Source organism: Neocloeon triangulifer, unplaced genomic scaffold (assembly GCF_031216515.1).
Source record: "Neocloeon triangulifer isolate White Clay Creek 2 clone unplaced genomic scaffold, ASM3121651v1 ptg000015l, whole genome shotgun sequence".
NCBI classification, from domain to species: Eukaryota; Metazoa; Arthropoda; class Insecta; order Ephemeroptera; family Baetidae; genus Neocloeon; species Neocloeon triangulifer.
The window spans coordinates 2,269,979-2,288,635 of NW_026775557.1; the positions used below are offsets into that span (position 1 = coordinate 2,269,979).

Below are 18,657 nucleotides of genomic sequence, written 5' to 3' on the forward strand. Positions count from 1 at the left end.
CGCCGAAGCTGCAACTAGTGGCTCAGCCAGCCAATGGGCTCGCCTAGGCCACACAATTAACTTCATTCACAATTTTCCACGCCTAGGTTTTAGGGCGAAACATATATTTTACCACTCCGAAATCAGCCCAACCCCGAAAAAAATGCTGTTATCTGATATTCCATGAGATGTGGAAAATAAGTTGCAAAAAAAAAAAACTAACTAAAACAGGAAGCAATAATCCAATTTTAATTTCTTAAACTTAAATTAACCTATTTTTTGAAATCGTGTTTATTTTAACTTGCAAGTTGAAAATTGCACTTGGTTGTAATTAATGGAGCTTGGAAAAAACTTTAAAGAAGAAGAGAGAACAAGAAGAATTTGTAATTATCTTGATAAAATTATTTAATTTATTTTGCAATAATTGTTTAAAAGATTATCTATCCCTCAAATTACCCAAATTCTCTTTTTTGTCTTTTTGTATTCACATTAAGTCCGATACCGATTTTTAAATTTTCAACTTCATTCATTTTCGAGAGGTCTCTTCGCATTGGCCAGCGAATATAAATTTGACGTTTTTATCTCGAGATGTTAAAATTAGATTTCCTGGACGGCGATCTTGTTAATCAACATATTCAACGCAGCGGCTAAGTGTTCTAATTGCGTACCTCCGCCGGCCCATTCATTAATCTGGGGCTTACGGAAATGAGAAAAAAAAAAAAAATAAACTTCCTTGCCAGCTATAAATGCTAAATCTGAAATCTCTGGGAAGCGTCCAATTTTTTTCTTTTGATTTTTATCCACACTTGGTTTACCTCTGGTATTTAAAGAAAAGCCGCGATCCTTATGAAGATCATATCCCGCATCATCTTTTCGTAATAATTATTCATATATGTATTTTCAAATTTATCTAGGACCGTCCTTCTGATACATTTTTTTTTGCATAGTACAATCAGTAGCAGAATTCAAATTGTCGCTTTTCGTGCCTGGGGCTTTTCATTTAATTCCACTTTTCGCCTTGTGAATAATTATTAATCCAAATGAGAGGTTATGGTGCCTGCCTTAACCTATAGTTATTTAGATTTTGTTCTTCTAACACTTGGCAGGTGTCAGTACAAATACTGGAATACAGTAGAAAAACGCGAATATACGTGCAGCGGTATAATAATTAGCAGTTTCAAGGTGATGAGAGATGCTGCTAAAAAATTCTCTGTTTTAAATTGATACCTGATTTTGTTTTGTTTGTTTAGGTAAAAAGTTTTTCAAATTTAATCCTTAAATAATAAGTTGAATGTTTATACTTTGTTTTAGTCACATAAATCACCCACTTATCCATTATATAATAATTCGCTCCTGCTTTATTTGAATCACAAAAACTGCTAATGCTAATGAATGAAGAGGAGTTGCTGGTTCTTCATTTCATTGTTGTTAGCGGCCAAATTATGCGTGACCGCTGCTTGCTGATGTTATTGGCATTGGCACGCTAGCGCAGGTAGCCAAATTCAAACCCACCGAAAAAAGCTTCTGTGAACGCCCTGCTTATAGTTGGCGCGACATAAATATTGTCAGGCCAACTTCAGCACGCTCGCGAATATGAATGACCCGTCCATTGTGCCGCGCGCGCGGCACCCACATATACGCCTATGTAAGCCCTTTGCAATCAACGCCACAATATTTTGCCAATTTTTATCCTTGTTTGCCGACACAATAAAAAATTTTAATAATAGCAGCAAACCTCTCTCATCTGTATGTCAGCCACCGACTTTAAATTGACAGGGGCTCCGAGCCGCGTGGGCAGGAAGTTGGTGTAATTGAGATGCAGATAAGGTACACCGTGTGTATGTTGTATGAAAATTACCTGAGGGGCGAGACAGGTATGGTGTCTCGATTATCAACGAGAAGGGTCGTGTTTTGTAGTGTTCATGAGAGTTGACGACAGGGAAAAAAAAGAGGAAGACACCCCTATCCTGTTATGAAATCTCTAAATTAGGCTCAACGTTATTTACGTACGTTTGCCTCCCGCAGGTTAAAGAAACAAAAACTGTCAAAAAAGTTTACCCGCAGACGTTAGAACCCCTTTTCCAGCCAATTTAGTAACTCCACAAAAATTTACAAAAAAAATTATTGTTGTAAGTATTCATAAAATTTAAGTGTAAAACTCTAAATTTGTACAAATAAAAAAATATAAATTAATAAATACTTAATGAGCCTCTTAATAAATATTGATTTTTGAGAAATAATGTATGACTTTTATGTGATCAATGAGAAATAAAAATCATTTTAAAATTTAAATTTCAAAAATTATTTATTTCATAATTAAAAAAATTTAAAATTATTTTATTTAAATTGTTAATTTTGTTGTAATTACCAGATATACACAAAAGTTAAATATTTATATAAATTATGTTTGTTTCGGTGTATTAAATTTTTTATATTAAACTTTTAATAAAATTATAATTAACTTGATTTGAAAAGGGGAAAAATGTTGAAACTTGTAATCATGTTTTTTTTTTTTTTTTACTTTATTACAAAGCCAAAATAACAAAACAGTGGAAAACATAAACGCAGATTGTGCACAAATCACAATAGTCCTAGTGAAGAAGATTTTCCCTTCAGTAAATTTCCCCCATGATGAGAACCACCAGAGCAGACCAACCAGTGAACGGCTTGCACCCCTGCCCTTCGCCAGTCTTGTCATTGTACTGCTCGTAGACAAACCCACTGTCTTTGTACCTTTTGAGAATGTTTGTCACTAAGTTGGAACACAGCTCCTTGTAGATTTCACCCGCAAGGACCTTGAAGGGGCCCTCTGCCTGTGAGTAGTGGTGCAGCGCCTTCACTGCTAGGTAGTTGATGTTCATCCAGATTGGGCCGCGCCAGTACGGAGCGTCGTGTTCCGTGTTCTTTTTCAAGTACATTGGCGAGTCCGTCGAAAGGGAGCGCAGGCCGTACGGGGTCCAGAGAAGTTCAGGTTTTTTTAAGTCGTTGAGCACGTCTCCCAGCTTGGGACTGTTCGGCGGAATCAGGCAGAGCAAAAAGGGAAAGAGGGACACATATCCAAAGGTTTTGTCAACCAGCTGTGCCTTCGGCTTTCCCTGAACCTAAACGTAAAAATTGGTTATTTTAATATTACCTTTTTTTCATTAAAACATAACACAAAATGTATTGCAAAAATTTCATGAAATATTTTTATCTTTTGTTAAAAATTTTTACTTACAAATCTTATAATCGACGAATCGTTTTTCGATTTTCTTCCGAGTTTGACTGCGTCAGTGTGAAGACCAAAGTCGGCGTACCGTCTCATTGACCCACTCCAGAATAATTTATTCATCAGCAATGGGTCTGAAAGAGCTGTGTAGGTGTCAAGGTATTTATCACCATTCTGCCCGATCCTGTCCGCAATGATTGCCTAAAATTAAAATTTAATCTTATTGTTGAAAATTGATTTTAGTTGAAAATTACCATTGATTGGGAGGCCATTGCCATCCAGCAGGTCAGGTCTATGTGGCGCTCCTCTTCGGTTGGATGACTGGCCCTGGGGTAATCATCAAGTCCTGAGGTGAGGGTTTTGGGGTTCAGCTCGTTAAGTGCATTCGGATCTCTTCCGCGCCATCTGCAAATAAAATAATTTGAAACCATTTTTTTTACTGTTCATTTTTGGAAAATCAAACTTATTTAATATAAACCAGGAAAATAAGAAATAAATATTTACCTGTATGATCCAGGGAGTGGGCCGATTTGGGAAACGTTGTACCAGGAGAACCACTTTTGTAAGCGAGGCCAGAATTTGGCAATGGTGCCGATGTGCTCCTTGCTCAGTTTGTTTCGCTGCGAAGTCAGGATGTACTTGAGTGTGAGCAAAAATGTAGGAGGATTGGCGTTTTCGTTCTTCTGAACGACAAATTCGTCTGGCACCCTTGAGCGCGCCTCCTCGCCCAGAATCTGCTCTCTCGGAATCCAACCCTCAATATTCATCAGATCCAACCAATGGGCAATCACGTCTAAGGAAATGTCCAGGTCCCAAGTGGAGACCAGGAGTTCGTGGAAGCCTTCGTCCCACAGAAATCCTCTTGGGAAAAAGCTCCTCGAAGGCACTGCAGTGTAAAGAGGCGCCTTCCAGTACGACCGAGGCTCTTCGGTGTACTTGGACATGACCAGGGAAGACCCGTAGAAATAACCGATACCCCCAAGCAGATTACTGAATGTGGCCTTGGCACTGGAAATGTCTTCCGCAGAATAACCTTTGTCTTTTAATCTGAAGACTTTTTCAAATTTATTTTTGAAATCTCCTCTGTGTCTTTGAAGCTCCTCGTCCAGTTGCTGCGCAGAGAGTCGACTCTGAGAGACGCCCTCGTCTATCTGATAAACAACCTCCATGGTAAAGGGCGTCTTGACCAGCAGCTGGGTGGCGATGAAATTTGGCTTGTTGTCGCCTTTAGGCAAAATGACGCCGCCCAAGGAGATGAATTTGCTGCTGCCGATGACGTCCCACTTCAGGGAGGCCATGATTGTGTCCTTCAGTCTGTGCAGACCGTCAGCTTTGGTCACCAGTTGCGACGAGTGCACTACATTGGAATAGTTCAAGAGAGTGACGAAAAAGTCGCCAAGTTGCGGCGTGTGACCTTCGAACCTCATCACGCCATCTTCTTGGATCCAGCCTTCGGCTTTTTCTTCACTGGCGACGTAAAAAATCAGTGACAGTTCTTGCTGAGCCTGAATTAAAAAAAATCAATATTCAAATAAATTTTAAAAATTTGTCTGTTTTAATCTTTTAATATTTAAAATGGTCAGTAAGGAAAAATACCTCAACATTAGAACTTGCTTCAATTCTTGCAGACCATTCTCCAGCCCCAGACTCGTGACCTCTTTTAACGAACGTTGTTTTCAGAGTCACAGGTCCGTCAACCAACTCTTGAACACCAAAATTGATGCCGTCGTGCTCTAGCCAACCATAACGTTGGAGTTTATCACCTTGATCACAGGAATGTCTGAAATTTTGTGTCATTATTAATTATTTTTCAACCAGCCTAACATTTGTTTATAATTATACCTTATCGATTGTGCGCCCTGGACCAGTTTCTGTGGCTGGTACCACATCAGTCCCAAGACGGGCGAGTGTGGCTCCCTCGTCGACATGCCAAAGTAAACCCCTGACCTGTAGCTTCCCCAGTATCGCTTTGGAACGTCGAGGCCAGTTTTTTCAACCATCTACATAAAAGGAAAAATTAAATATTTTCTTGAAAATTTTTTATAATATACTTTTATGTTGTCAAATTTGGTGGTGACTCGAGTTTCAAGGTAGCCGGTGTAGGTGAGATGAGAAGCAACCGCCAGCAGTGCCAACATCACCAGCGTCCACAGCCAGGACATCCGAGACTTGGGAGCATCTTCTTCGCTGATCCTGTGCAGCTGCCGCCGGTCGGAGGCGCCGCTCTTTTCCTTGTGGTGGTGCTCATTGCCTCCTCTCCTCTGCCGCGTCATCCCCACAGACTAGATTCACTGACACATCATTTGAGCTGCAAATTCGAGATTTTCTAATTTATTTAAAATATAATGTAAGCTAATTATTTACATTTTATATCTATATTAAATTCAAATATTTTCAACAAAACTTGGGGTCAAACGTGAGAGAAAAACAAAAACTGGTGTCAAATTCTTGGCATTGAACATTTTTTATTTTTGAACTCATTACTGAGCTATAATAAATTATATTTTAAGTGAAATCAGAATACAAAATCTATGGTTGTATTGATATTGATTGGGCTCATCATAAACTGTGCGCCGAGCTCTACCACAGAAGTGGTATAGAAGGGGAAGATTAGCATAATTATTTTAAAATGATTATAATTATACACTACAAAGTCGCATTATTTGAAGTCAATTTTTAACTTAACAAAGAGCGAAATAATATAATAATCAGGTGTCTCATTTTGCTTATTAAAATTCTAATTGACTGCAAATGAAACTGATTTCAATTATACACGCCCATTACAAATACTGGATATAATTTTTGTCCCTCCCATTTTTTCAACAAACTATATTTTAAGAGAACAAAAAAAGTACACAAAAATCCTCTAAATTACATTATGCATGTGTATCATTGCTGGCTACATGACTTCTTTCTATACATCATAAATATTCTCAGTCCAATCAAGGCTGCTTTCGTTGTCCAGAATGCAATTAGACTCGCACCCGAGACATTTCACGAAGAGATCCCTTGCTTCAGCCAAAATCACCACTTTTCCTTATGCTCATCATTCAGAATTGCGCAGAAAAGTATTGTCAGACGACGCAAAGTGCAAAATGTGCACCGTGACAGATACAGAATAATTATTATAATTTTCCTTGACGTACTGTTTTGCTTTGGGCATCAATCCTCAGGGAGCAAAGCGTAAGATTTTTAGAATAGCTAAAAATGAACCAAATCAATTCACCAATGTGGTGCTGTAAACGCAACTGGCTCCGTACAACAATTTGAGGAAAATGTATTTCATTTTCTTATTATTCTAATTTCAATGTTCAAACAAATTGCTTTTGCAGTTTACCACAAATTTATCGACAGTTAAAAATTATACAAGAACCAAACAAACTGATTAGAAGTTAAATCCAATTGTTTCAAAATAAATGAACATCATTTGAAAGAATTAAACAATTAAAAGAACTTGTATTTGCATTATATTGTGAAGTGAGCCAGTTTTACTTTTTGGTCGGGCAAAATATAGTCGAATCTCTTTGAAAAAAGATTCAGCTAGAAACACCATCAAACTTTTTAAACCGGAAGCAAAATCGTTGAGAGTCACAAGCTTAGTTTTTTTTTTAATTACTTCACTCAAAAATGAGCGATGCTGAGGCGTACGAGACTGACGAGTCGGACGCGTGCTGGCACTTGGAGCTCTGGGCGTACTTCAAGAACTTGAGACTCATCGGTGGGCACTGCTGCTGCTTCTTGAGGGCCGCGACGGCGTGCAGAAGGACGGCGATCGGGTGACGTCCGCAGATGGTGTTGGAGTACTTCCGGAGATACTTGTGGAAGCCGGACGCGTCCAGCTGCTCGATGACGTCCATGCCCAGTCTGTCCAGAGAGGTGATGCACTCGTAGATCTGCGGGCCCATGGACTTGTCGAAGAAGGTGTAGTTGAATCTGGAGCCCCAGTGGCAGAAGTCGGACGAGATGACGAAGACCGCGGTGGGGTCCGTCAGGTACTTTGCGAAAATGTCCCCGTACAGCTCCTCCTTGGCCGCCGACAGGCTTCCGACCATCACGGGGATGATGGTGAACTGGTCCTTGAAGTCCTCCATGACCTTGGCGATGTAGGGCAGCTGCATTTCGAGCGAGTGCTCGTTTTCGTCGACGCCGACTGGCAGTTGCTCGAACTGCTTGGTGGCCAGCAGCTCTTTGTAGATCTGCTGGTCGATGGTCAGGTCGTAGAGGGGCGTGGCGAAGCGGGTGACTGTGCTGAGGCCGCAGCCGGACATGCGGTAGTGGTGCGAAGGGCCGAGGATAAAAATCTTTTTCACCAGGATCGGACTGATTTGGCGGAAGGCATAGGCAGCGCAGGCCCCACAATACTGGTAGCCTGCGTGTGGACTTATGATGGCCTTGGCCGGCCCGTGGGACAGCACGGCCTCGCCCAGCCAGTGCTCGAGCTGCCGGTTCAGCTCGCGGCCGTTGCTGTTATACCAGCTACCGGCATGGGACGCCCCTCGGACTGCCATTTCTTTCTCTTTCTCTCTCTCTCTACACCTAGAACAGACACACACACGTTTAAACCATGCACCAATTTCTGTTCTATATTTTTTTCATAATTGTTTTTTGATCAATTATACATCCGAGAGGGTCAATAAAATTATTATCCTGCCTATGCCACCGCCAAAAAAGTTTCTTTCAAATATAAAATTCCACACAGTCCGTCCAACGATATAATAAAATTTTATTTCTATTTTGTTTAAAAAAAATTGCTAGTTCTGTGATATACATAAAATCAACTTTAATTCAGATAGCCAAAGACGAACAAATGAGATGCAAATTTTGATCAAACCATTGCGTATCTATAAAACTAAAAAGCAACTCTATGAAAACAAGTTTCGTTAAAGGAATTTCAAAACACAACCATAGACAAAAAGAGCAAAAAGATAAGCCTGCATCGACGCCAGCGAGACAGACAGAACGGATGGAAAAGTGTCTAATTAATGCCAGAAGAGGCCAAAGTGTGTGCTCTGAGGGAACAAGTTGAGAAGGGGCCTTCAAAAGGCTGCGAAACGGATGAGAAAATCATACTCACGACACGTAAACGTCCGAACGCCGCCTTGTTTGCTGCTGCTGAAGATCTGCGAGATTTGGATGCAAATTGCTCGAACAGATGAACGAGAGGGCATTGAACCCCGCGAACTTTGAAATGCAATGTACGATTGGTCGATTTTTGCAGCAAGTCTAATCACTCGAGGTGGAAGTCCGCCATATTTGTTTTCTTCCAAAATTAGAAAATACACGCTAAAGGTCAAAGAATTTGAATTTCTTGCGCCCATTATTTTTTACCAATATGGAGACCGCAAGTCCTCTATTTTATTGAGCTACTTCGAACAAAAATAAACAACCGAAGGAAATCAGCTTGACGACAACAACACAAAAACGGGCAATGAGTGCTTGTCAATAATTTTTCTTGAAGCCTGACGATTATTTGTTTTAAAAATGAGTAGTATTTACATTCAAGAGCCACCTACTTTTGGAAAGGTGAGTAAAATTGTGCAATATACGTGTAATTTTTTTATCACCTTGGCTTTTTTCCATAATATCTGCATAAAATTATATTAAATTAAAAGATACATATTATTTAGCCGGGCATTTACGTATGTAGTTTTATTGTAGCTTCTGTGCACTTGTATTTAATTTTTTAAATTCAATTGAATGCTTTTACTGTATAATATATTATATGTACTGTACACCACACGGCAGGTGTGCTATATATATGTTACTAATTTTTCTATTTTTAGATAAAATTCGTAAAATTCTGTAAAAATAATAAATTATTACGTCTACATTTATTCATAATTTTATTTTGTCTGTAATATTTATTTCTAGGTCCTTTTAAAGACAACTGTCGGCGACATCGACATCGAGCTCTGGTCTAAAGAAGCGCCGAAAGCATGTCGGAACTTTGTGCAGCTGTGCATGGAGGGCTATTACAATGGGACCATCTTCCACAGGGTTGTCAAGGAATTCATAGCCCAGGGTGGTGACCCGACGGGCACAGGAGAGGGTGGCGAGTCCATCTGGGGCCACCCTTTCAAAGATGAGTTCCACTCGCGACTCCGCTTCTGCAGACGAGGACTGGTGGCCATGGCCAACGCTGGCAAGGATGACAATGGCTCGCAGTTTTTCTTCACCCTCGGACCAACCCAGGAGCTGCAGAACAAGCACACAATTTTTGGCAAGGTCACAGGCGAGACGGTTTACAACATGTTGAAACTGGCTGACGGTGAATTCGACCAAGTAATACCAAATAGTTGGTCACTGGTCGGAGGGTAAAAATTTTATTTTTCAGAACGAACGGCCAGAATTTCCTCAAAAAATTGTGAAAACCACGGTGCTGAACAATCCGTTTGATGATATTGTCCCCAGGGTGCATGAAAAGCAGAAATCAAAGAGAAAGAAGGACAAGAAGACGGGAGTGAAGTAATTTATATTTACTTTATAATAAATATTACTCAGGGTAAAATATTTAATTTTTTGCAGAGACTTCAAACTTTTGTCCTTTGGAGAGCAAGCTGAGGAGGATGAGGTCGAGACGGAGAGAGAAAATAAAAAATTCTCAGGCAAGAGCAAATCTACTCATGATCTTTTGGACGACCCAAAATTGAGCTCACAACCAGCTGTCGTGAAGGAAGGCGAAGAACAAGAACCAGAAAGTGAATCAGATTTAAGTGGAGACGAAAAGGAACAGGAGGCAGAAGCAAAAAGGTTTGCATCAAATTATTTACAATATTTTGCATCCTAGTAATTATTTAAATTTTTGCAGCTCTGGGGATTTAAGCAAAGTTAAAAATAAGCTTTCGTTGAAGAAATCAAGTACCCAGTCAAAAAAGACAAAGGACGATGATGAAGAACCTGACGTTGAGTATGTTTTGGGTCAAGACGAAAGAGAGGCTCGCAAACGCAAGGCGTAAGTAATGAGCAAAGCAAGGTTTAGCAAAAATTAATATTTTCTGTCATCAATTTTGACAGTGAAGAATTAAAGAAAGAATACGAAGCGCTAAGGAAGAGTATGAAAAAACCTAAAGAAAAGGAAGAAGAACCAGAGGAGGAGGAAAAAGAGAGCGAGGTCCTTCAGGCATACAATAAGGAGAAAGAGGAATATGAAAGTAAGAAGAAACAGCTACCTAAAAAAGGTTAGAAAGCAGTAATATCTTTTAAATAAATTTGATATGCAAGTCTGTAACAAATAAAGGAACTGACAGGGAGGCTTTCACCATGGCGTTGCTTGCTAAGTTCCAGAAGAAATTGGGGAAAATGAAGGAGGCTCAAAATAGTGATGAAGAGGATGAAGTGCCAGATGCACAAGAAGACGAACCAGAAGTCGCAGATGCCGATTTTGGAAAAGACGAAGGACAATGGTTGGAATTATTAGATGATCCTTTTATTTTTGTAGCTACAATTATATTATTTACCAGGATGTCGAGAAAACTGCGCTTCAACCAAAACGCTCCCATTCTTGCAAAAGATGCAAGCACTAAGGACGAGCGACCTGGAGATTGGTTTGATCTCAACGACCCTCGGAATCCAATCAACCAGCGAAGAAGGGAGGGCCACAAATCATCCAAAAAATAGTGCAAGTTTTATGATATTTAAAAATAAATCAGCTAAAATTATGAGGACAGAACTTTATTTCATTAATCACCTTAATTTTAGGAACTTAAAATTAAAATTTACTTATTAGCCAAAATGGAATAAATCAATTAAAGTATTTTTCAATCATTTGCAGTATTCGGTGAGATATGCATATTTGACCAGCTCTATGTGCTGGCAGAGCTTGATCGAGTAGCGTATTGTGAATTTGAAATTTTCAAGTAGGGTCGGCAAGTTGAGCATCATGAAGGCCTTGCCGTCTATGTCCTCTGCTTCTAGCCTCTCGGCCAGACAACAGCAGTCGTGGGTTTTTTTCAGGTACTTGGCCACATCTTCCTTACTCCACATGGCAGGGTTTGTTAATCCAGCTGTGGCTGCTGTTCTGTGCTGGCTTCTGTCGATCCGGGGACGACCCCTTTTACGCACTACTCCTTCCATGTTTTTGACACTGCTTGGTGGGGTCGGGAGCCTAATTTTGTTTGAACATTGATATCTACTTTAATTTTTTTAATGCAAACTTACTGAACCGAGTCTGTAGAAGGTCCTCGACGGCGTTTTCGAGCAGGCGTTTGATCATCTGCGCCGTCATTACCCCAGACCCAACTTGAACCAAGAAGGGCAAAGTTGGGAAGCTTAGCTTTCCTTGTGCGCATTTCGAAAGCAGGGAAAATTTTCTTCGCTGGCCTCTCTTTATACTCGGCATCACCATGACTAGACTGATCACTTTCATCTAAAATTTTACTAATTATTTTACTTCAAAATACCCTACTGAAATTTCTACCGTCTTTGCCATTTTCTGCAACATCTTCATCTTTCAACAACTTCACCTTACGTTTTCTTCCTCGCTTTCGAGTTCCATCAATAGGAACACCAGTCTTGGTTTTCTTGCTCCAATAGCTTGCTACAATTGTATTTTAATTAATGACAGTTGACAATAAGGAATTAAAATCTTACTGAATTGGCTTTTGCTCAACGTTGAGCAGCCCACGGGACAGTGCCCATCGTTGCAATCAGGCCCAAACAAATACGGGCAGCTTTGGAGCTTTTGGCAAACCGACTTGCAATACTCTTCAACTTGGTCAGCGGAAGTTGCTATGGCCACATTGGCACTGAATATCGCAGTTTTCAATCTAAAGGAGGCAAAACAAATTGATTCCCTTAATAGTTATTATTATTTTGATCTTACTTTGCTTTGAGCATTTCTATGTGCATGTTAGCCGGAACCTTTCCTTCGCAAGTCAATTCTTTGAGTACTTGTCTCGATTTGTAGGCAGTTGAAATTAATTGAGATAACACCTCTTTAAGCACAAGGGTGATCGGGCCGGGTCCAACAAATTTTGGGAGAAGAGCAATTTTTCCTTTGCTCAAGTATGGTCCCGTGAAGCATTTGTGATTGAAGTATATTTTAGGGCACCACGATGATTTTGCCGAGGTGGTTTCTGACGTTTTAGGAGCCGGCAGCTCCTCTTCTTCCAATTTAATCTTCCTGCAAACTTCTAGGTGGTCCATAGGTGGCTTAAGTGGGTATCCATTGCTGCCACACCAGCCAACTGGAAATATGTCCATGCTATCTGCACTCACTATAATTGACGGCTTCAAACTGAAATAAAATTATAATTTAATAATAAAAGCTTGAGATTTTTAGAGACATACTTTTCGTAACAGTCCAAGTGAACCCAGAGAAGGTGGCCCAGTATCTTGGTTATAGTGGCCGCACAAATGGTCTGATCATTTTCTATATCTATGGACTCGAGTTTTTGCCCCACTTCAAACCCCATGTCTGCGGCCGTCTCCTCTTTTTTCACAAAGCATTCTTTCGGCACTGCTTCAGACATTGTTGTGGTCAGGTACTCGTCCCAATCAAAATCTTCTTTCTCCGACACCCAGCCATTAGGGGGTGTCAAACTAATCTTGTTGGATTTGCTCCATCCTAATTTCAGCCACCAGTAGAATTTTAATTTTTTCTATTCTATTTAAATTTTACCAGCATAAAATATGTATGGATCTTCAGGGTAGCTGACTCTAATTGGAGGCATCTCTGTGCCAGATATGCTGTCAACCTGAATCGTGAAGTGGCCGGTGTGATACACATTTATAACTGTGGCTGGACAGATCTCGACGTGGTTCTGTGGGTTGACGGTCTCTAATTTCATTCCTTCTTTGAATAAAGTTTCTCCGAGAGTTGAATGGCTATCCATTTCACGTTCTCCCTAAAATAAAAAATAAATAATTCATGAGTTTGATGCTTTTGATAATAATTAACATGTTAATTATCAGCAAGGACAATCTTTACCTCAAATAAATCTGCAGGTGATGGAAGTTTCTTAGACTCTTGTTTGCAAGATTCCAAAATTGTACCCCATCCACCCTCATCGTCTAAAGCTGCTGATGTGATGCTTGGTGGCTCGTATCTGAAAGGCGCGCCTGAAACATTTGCACATTTCAGGTGTAATTTACTTAATTAATCGCAAAACATTTGTCCACCTTTCTCATCAGCCCAGCCTACTTTGAACAGTCTAGGTGACAAATAGAACAGCCAGAAATCTGGTACTGGATTTTCAGCAGAAAAGCTTTCAGGAACGTCATAGCGGAGATGAAGTCGGCCACCCACATTATCAATTATCTAAAATAGATTTTTAGTTAAAAGTGTAAATTGAACTTGTAATAAAATATTTCTGCCTATAAAATAAGTTTAAAAAAATTACCGTGGCAATCCAGTGAAAGTAGGGGTTGTGTTCATCCTGTACTTCAACGCGCATTCCCTTCCGCAACCGCTCGATGGGAGTATGACCCTCCTGTTTTAGTAAGGAAACGTAATTTCAAAATCGCAGATTAATTTTTTCCATACAGAGCTCAGGCATTCTGAGGCAACAGTTTGTTTGCCGGTAGTGGCTGTTGAATTTAGCAAATGCCAGTCTTCATCAGGGTAGCTTTCTTTCATGGTGGACGGTGGATCCAAAAAAACCTTCGACTCAGGGTCCGCTTCCTTTTGTTGCTTGCACCAACCTAAAGGCCGCACATCTACTTTGGTGATGTCGACCCAGAACTCTGGCATTCGTGTCTTTTTGGGCCCAATGTAGCTCATGCTAAAAATTTAATTACAAGACTTTAATTTTGCAGTTTTCAGTTTTTTTTAGTTATTAAATATAAATCTGTTTCAAATTAAGAAAGAAATTTAGGAATATTCCCATAAAAGAGCATATTTTTCTTCACCTCAGCAAAGCCCCGCAGTTCATTTTAATTGTTGCAGGCCAGTATTTGTTTTTATCATTTTTGTCCGCAACCTCTAATATCAGACCAGGCTGCAAACTGCTCTCCATACTCAGCTCCACCTGTTGTGGTAATTAATTATTTTATTCTCAAAATTCATTATATTTTAAAAGGAAATTTGTCAATATTATTTGTAGAAACCTACATGGTGGAAAAGTGCATGAGGAACCTCCTCTTCATTTGTGACCTCCAAATAATCCTGCCACACAAAAGCATCATCGGCTGAAAAAAGAAAAATCAGGATACAAAATGAATATTTTTTTTTTCAAAAGTTCTTGAAAATTTACATAATTAAAAAAAAGATTTATTTAATAATGAAAAGGATTATAAAAAATTTAAAAAAAATATTACTTAAAATTTAATTCTCATTTGAATAAAAAAAATATTAGGGAATAAAAAATTATTACCATCCTCGACGAACAGAGTCATTGTGGTGTATGATCGGAGTCAATCTTTTTGAACTCGTGACACTCTTGTGCAGGTTTAAATTTCGCACAGACAGCTGAAATTAAAATTCCTTAGAATTAGACTTTTACAAAGTGTGTATAAAATTATTGTTTTTGCGTCTCTTTTATTTTTGTCTTGGATTTAATCATATGCGCTGTGTTTTTTACTAAATTTTTAGAAAATTTAATTAATTCAAAGTTAAATTTTTAAATACTAAAGAAAATATTATGATAATTTTTTTCCAAAACTTCTTTTATTGTAACTTACCTTTGGGCAAAAATCGCTTTCCCTTTTTCTCTTTTCAATTCAAACACTATTTTCTCTTTAAAAATAGATCAAATTGACTTTAAAATCATGAAATTTCTAATAAAATGTGATCTAAATGGTCCTATTTGAAGGATTTCCAGTCGGCCAAATTTTGAAAAAAGAATCATTGTCAAAAGGTGTGTTAATAAAAGCTGGTGTGGGGAGAGCGAATCGCGAATGCTGAATGTCAAAGTGAACGCGGACGAAACGAATTTTACATTTTACGTTTTCAAGACAAAAATTTGACGCTGCAGCAAACGTTTTGACCTGATCGGACTAGATAAAAACCAGACTTCCGATTCCAACACTAGTTTACCTGTTTAGAAAATTTTGATTTGTGCAAAATTCAATCTAAAATAAAATGAATTTTTTACCCACTCACCGTGGAGAGCGGAGGATCCGATCAAAAATAAGCTTTTTTGCATCGACGCCGTACCAACAGTACAAAGAAATGCGCGTTTTATCTCTTAAAAGATTAGGAAAATTTTGTTGGCCACGCAAAATCGCAGAATCATTCAAAAAGTCAAACTTATTAAGTTATGCAAATCATTAAGAAAAAATTATTTAACGAAAAGAAGTCAATTCGAGTGCATTTATCATTCGATTTTGCACTATTCTTGTTAAATTTGCGCCAGAAAATAATAAAAAAGTGTGTTTTCCAAAATATCTTAAGAAATTTAATTTTTTCTGTATTGATTTTACTAAAATAATTTTTCTCATTGGGTACTGGTCTACTGGTTTGTGAAGATTAAATTGAGAGTTATCTCTTTATAAACTTCTTTGTGATTTTTTCTTCTAGATAGTTCTCAAGCCATGGTTTTCTTAGCAAGCTGGTAGCACTGCTGTCTTGTCTGAATCAGGAAATTTTAGCCGACAAAACAAAGCGAGAATGTCGATCATCGGAAGTAAACTTACTTTAGCCGGTTCTCGGACAACTGGCACGCCAGTCCGCACGCAAAATGGTAAGCTAATATTTTCAACTTTGGTCGCGAACAAAAATAAAAACGCGGTTAAGCGAAGTTTCAGCTTAAAATGGGTGAAATGTGAAGCACGAGGCCGCAATGCTCGCCATGTTGCGGGGTGTTGTTGCGCCTCCACCCACATACCCATGTGTGAAACTTCTCGAAAATTTTGACATTTCTGCAATGAAACTTGCAAAAATTTTGATAAAATTGTATTCGCCGCTGATGAAATGATTGACTTTCAGTCATGGCGGCCTGTTCCATCGCCAACATCGTCAAGAGTTCGCTAGGACCTGTTGGGCTGGACAAGATGCTTGTCGACGACGTCGGGGTATGTTTTACAAATTTTTATTAATACGACCAACAAACTTGAGGATTTTCTTTTGAACAAATTAAAAAGTTTATGTTCTTTATTAACGTTGCTTTCATTAGGACGTGACGGTAACCAATGACGGCGCCACAATCTTGAAGCTGCTGGAGGTGGAGCACCCTGCGGCCAAGGTTCTGGTTGAGCTGGCTCAACTGCAGGACGCTGAAGTGGGTGACGGAACCACATCTGTGGTTATTGTGGCAGCTGAACTCTTGAAAAACGCTGACGAACTTGTACAGCAGAAAATCCATCCTACCTCTGTCATTTCCGGATACAGACTGGCTTGCAAGTAAGTTTTAATTAAAACCAGCGACGTATACTTTGGCTGAATTTATGTAAAAATATTTCAACAAAATTAAATCACCATCATTGTTCTATATATCTTCCCATAGTCTTAATACAAATATTTCTGTTTCTAAAAGGGAGGCGTGTCGTTACATCAACGAACATCTCACAATTGGTGTTGATGAAATTGGAAAGGACTGCCTGATCAATGTGGCCAAAACCTCCATGTCCAGCAAGTTGATTGGAGCGTAAGTTGGAAGAAATTAAACCATTTTAAAGTTAATGTATAATTCATTATTTTAGCGATTCCGAATTATTCTCACAAATGGTTGTGGACGCAGCAATGGCTGTCCGCATCAATGACGGCAAGGGAGGCTACCTGTGTCCCATCAAGGCAGTCAACATTCTCAAGGCGCACGGACAGAGTGCCAGGGAAAGTGTCCTGATCAAGGGATACGCTCTCAACTGCACGGTGGCCTCGCAGGCAATGACCAAGAGAATAGCCAATGCCAAAATCGCCTGCCTCGACTTCTCTCTGCAGAAGGCGAAGATGAAGCTTGGTGTCCAGGTAATGTTTTTCAGATTTATATTGCTAAATAGTGCCTTTATTTTTAAATTTTTTCACATTATCATATATCATTCAAGGAAATTTATTGGTTTATAAAAATTAATTATTATTTTTCTTTATTTTATTTTTTTCTTCAGGTGCTGGTTTCTGACCCTGAGAAACTTGAGGCCATTCGCCAGAGAGAGTCTGACATCACCAAGGAGAGAATCCAGAAGATTTTGGCCACTGGCGCCAACGTAATCCTCTGCACTGGAGGCATTGATGACCTTTGCCTGAAGGTAAAACAAGTGTTTTAAAATTAAATAATTCTCAAATATTCAAATTAATTTCAGTATTTCGTTGAGGCCAACGCACTGGCTGTGCGTCGCTGCAAAAAGGTGGATCTCAAGAGGATTGCGAAGGCCACTGGTGCCACTTTCGTCACATCCCTCTCAAACTTGGAGGGTGAAGAGAGCTTCGAGGCTGCCTTCTTGGGAGAGGCTGCCGAAGTGGTGCAAGAGAGGATCAGTGACGACGAGTGCATTCTCATTAAGGGGTACGCTGAATTTAAATTTTCTCGATATTTCTGATCCATCAAACTTCAATATCAGACCAAAGGCCCGCACTGCTGCTTCTGTGATTCTTCGTGGCCCCAACGATTTTTACTTGGACGAGATGGAGAGATCGGTGCACGATGCTCTTTGCGTCGTCAAGAGAGTCATCGAAAGCAAACGGCTGGTGGCTGGAGGTGGTTGCGTTGAGGCAGCTCTGTCCATCTACTTAGAAAATTTTGCTACTTCACTGGTTAGTTTTAAACTTACTCCTAATTTGTACTTATTAATAAATTTGATTCATAGAGCTCGAGAGAGCAGCTGGCTATTGCTGAATTTGCACGATCTTTGTTGGTTATTCCAAAAACTCTGTCCGTCAACGCCGCTCAGGATGCCACCGATTTGGTCGCTAAGCTTAGAGCTTACCACAACTCGAGCCAAACCAAGGCAGAGCACGCCAGTTTCAAATGGTAAATCTCAATTCTTTAGTTAAACAATTAATTCTGATTGATTTTCTTCTATTTTAGGATGGGACTGGATTTGTATGAAGGTGTTGTGAGAGACAACTTGCAGGCTGGCGTTCTCGAGCCGGCAATTTCTAAGGTCAAGTCTTTGAAGTTTGCCACAGAAGCTGCGATCACCATTCTCAGAATCGACGACATGATCCGTCTCGACCCTGAGCGAGGTGAGGGCAAGAGCTATCAAGATGCTTGCAACGCAGGGGAACTTGATGGCTAAAGTAATAAGAAGATAAATGCCATCCGCATTTAATTTGCTTAAAACGACTACTTTCCAATTTTTTGTTGCACCAATCTAATTAAATTCCACTAGCACCAGATATGGCGAAAAACGGTTTTTCTTCGAAATCAAAGTTAATATGATTCAAATAAGCAAACAGACCTTTGCATGTTGCCTTAAAAGAATTTGAGGAAAAGAATCTTCGCTGGTCATTGCAATGTAATCAAGAAGAGCTGAAATTTTCTCCCATTATTTTAATCTATTGGTAATTCATTAACAGACGTCTAATAAATTATTTGCCCTGATGCAGGCCAACTTGAATTAAATTTTTATTATTTACTATTCCATACGATTTGTTT

General features: G+C 39.4%; 4 protein-coding genes across 9 annotated transcripts; 2 read left to right on the top strand and 2 right to left on the bottom strand.

The window, feature by feature from the left end:
- Positions 1 to 2,473: 2,473 nt before the first annotated feature.
- On the bottom strand, positions 2,474 to 8,398 carry LOC132202189 (protein MEMO1-like). 3 transcript variants are annotated; one of them, XM_059628945.1, is made up of 8 exons: positions 8,262 to 8,394; positions 5,239 to 5,495; positions 5,030 to 5,187; positions 4,784 to 4,967; positions 3,692 to 4,692; positions 3,442 to 3,592; positions 3,197 to 3,388; positions 2,474 to 3,080 (listed from the first exon to the last, which is right to left on the bottom strand). In XM_059628945.1, exons 2-8 carry the CDS (start codon positions 5,458 to 5,460, stop codon positions 2,592 to 2,594), a joined length of 2,397 nt encoding a protein of 798 aa, XP_059484928.1. In that variant the 5' UTR covers positions 5,461 to 5,495; positions 8,262 to 8,394; the 3' UTR covers positions 2,474 to 2,591. The 3 variants fall into 3 exon arrangements, with proteins under 3 accessions (XP_059484928.1, XP_059484929.1, XP_059484930.1); XM_059628946.1 differs by lacking the exon at positions 8,262 to 8,394 and adding an exon at positions 8,091 to 8,228; XM_059628947.1 differs by lacking the exons at positions 2,474 to 3,080; positions 3,197 to 3,388; positions 3,442 to 3,592; ... (2 more) ...; positions 5,030 to 5,187; positions 5,239 to 5,495 and adding an exon at positions 5,633 to 7,723 and having other exon boundaries at positions 8,262 to 8,398.
- A 156-nt stretch (positions 8,399 to 8,554) lies between these two features.
- LOC132202190 (spliceosome-associated protein CWC27 homolog) lies at positions 8,555 to 10,841 on the top strand. The gene is made up of 8 exons (XM_059628950.1): positions 8,555 to 8,710; positions 9,059 to 9,469; positions 9,522 to 9,652; positions 9,713 to 9,937; positions 9,996 to 10,139; positions 10,202 to 10,365; positions 10,425 to 10,590; positions 10,648 to 10,841. The coding sequence occupies exons 1-8, from the start codon at positions 8,669 to 8,671 to the stop codon at positions 10,802 to 10,804; spliced, it is 1,440 nt and encodes a 479-aa protein (XP_059484933.1). The 5' UTR covers positions 8,555 to 8,668; the 3' UTR covers positions 10,805 to 10,841.
- Positions 10,842 to 10,844: 3 nt separating this feature from the next.
- Positions 10,845 to 15,280, bottom strand: LOC132202187 (scm-like with four MBT domains protein 2). Of its 4 annotated transcripts, none has more exons than XM_059628941.1 (15): positions 15,228 to 15,280; positions 14,500 to 14,594; positions 14,238 to 14,314; positions 14,036 to 14,154; positions 13,671 to 13,908; positions 13,528 to 13,617; positions 13,307 to 13,445; positions 13,116 to 13,246; positions 12,807 to 13,032; positions 12,476 to 12,752; positions 12,009 to 12,422; positions 11,777 to 11,952; positions 11,604 to 11,723; positions 11,345 to 11,552; positions 10,845 to 11,291 (listed from the first exon to the last, which is right to left on the bottom strand). In XM_059628941.1, the coding sequence occupies exons 2-15, from the start codon at positions 14,519 to 14,521 to the stop codon at positions 10,949 to 10,951; spliced, it is 2,580 nt and encodes an 859-aa protein (XP_059484924.1). In that variant the 5' UTR covers positions 14,522 to 14,594; positions 15,228 to 15,280; the 3' UTR covers positions 10,845 to 10,948. The 4 variants fall into 4 exon arrangements, with proteins under 4 accessions (XP_059484924.1, XP_059484926.1, XP_059484927.1 ...); XM_059628943.1 differs by having other exon boundaries at positions 15,220 to 15,241; XM_059628944.1 differs by lacking the exon at positions 15,228 to 15,280 and adding an exon at positions 15,162 to 15,182.
- A 374-nt stretch (positions 15,281 to 15,654) lies between these two features.
- On the top strand, positions 15,655 to 18,629 carry LOC132202822 (T-complex protein 1 subunit alpha). The gene is made up of 10 exons (XM_059630038.1): positions 15,655 to 15,807; positions 16,053 to 16,138; positions 16,240 to 16,466; positions 16,600 to 16,710; positions 16,766 to 17,030; positions 17,168 to 17,308; positions 17,363 to 17,565; positions 17,621 to 17,813; positions 17,867 to 18,030; positions 18,088 to 18,629. The coding sequence occupies exons 1-10, from the start codon at positions 15,735 to 15,737 to the stop codon at positions 18,296 to 18,298; spliced, it is 1,674 nt and encodes a 557-aa protein (XP_059486021.1). The 5' UTR covers positions 15,655 to 15,734; the 3' UTR covers positions 18,299 to 18,629.
- Positions 18,630 to 18,657: the final 28 nt, after the last annotated feature.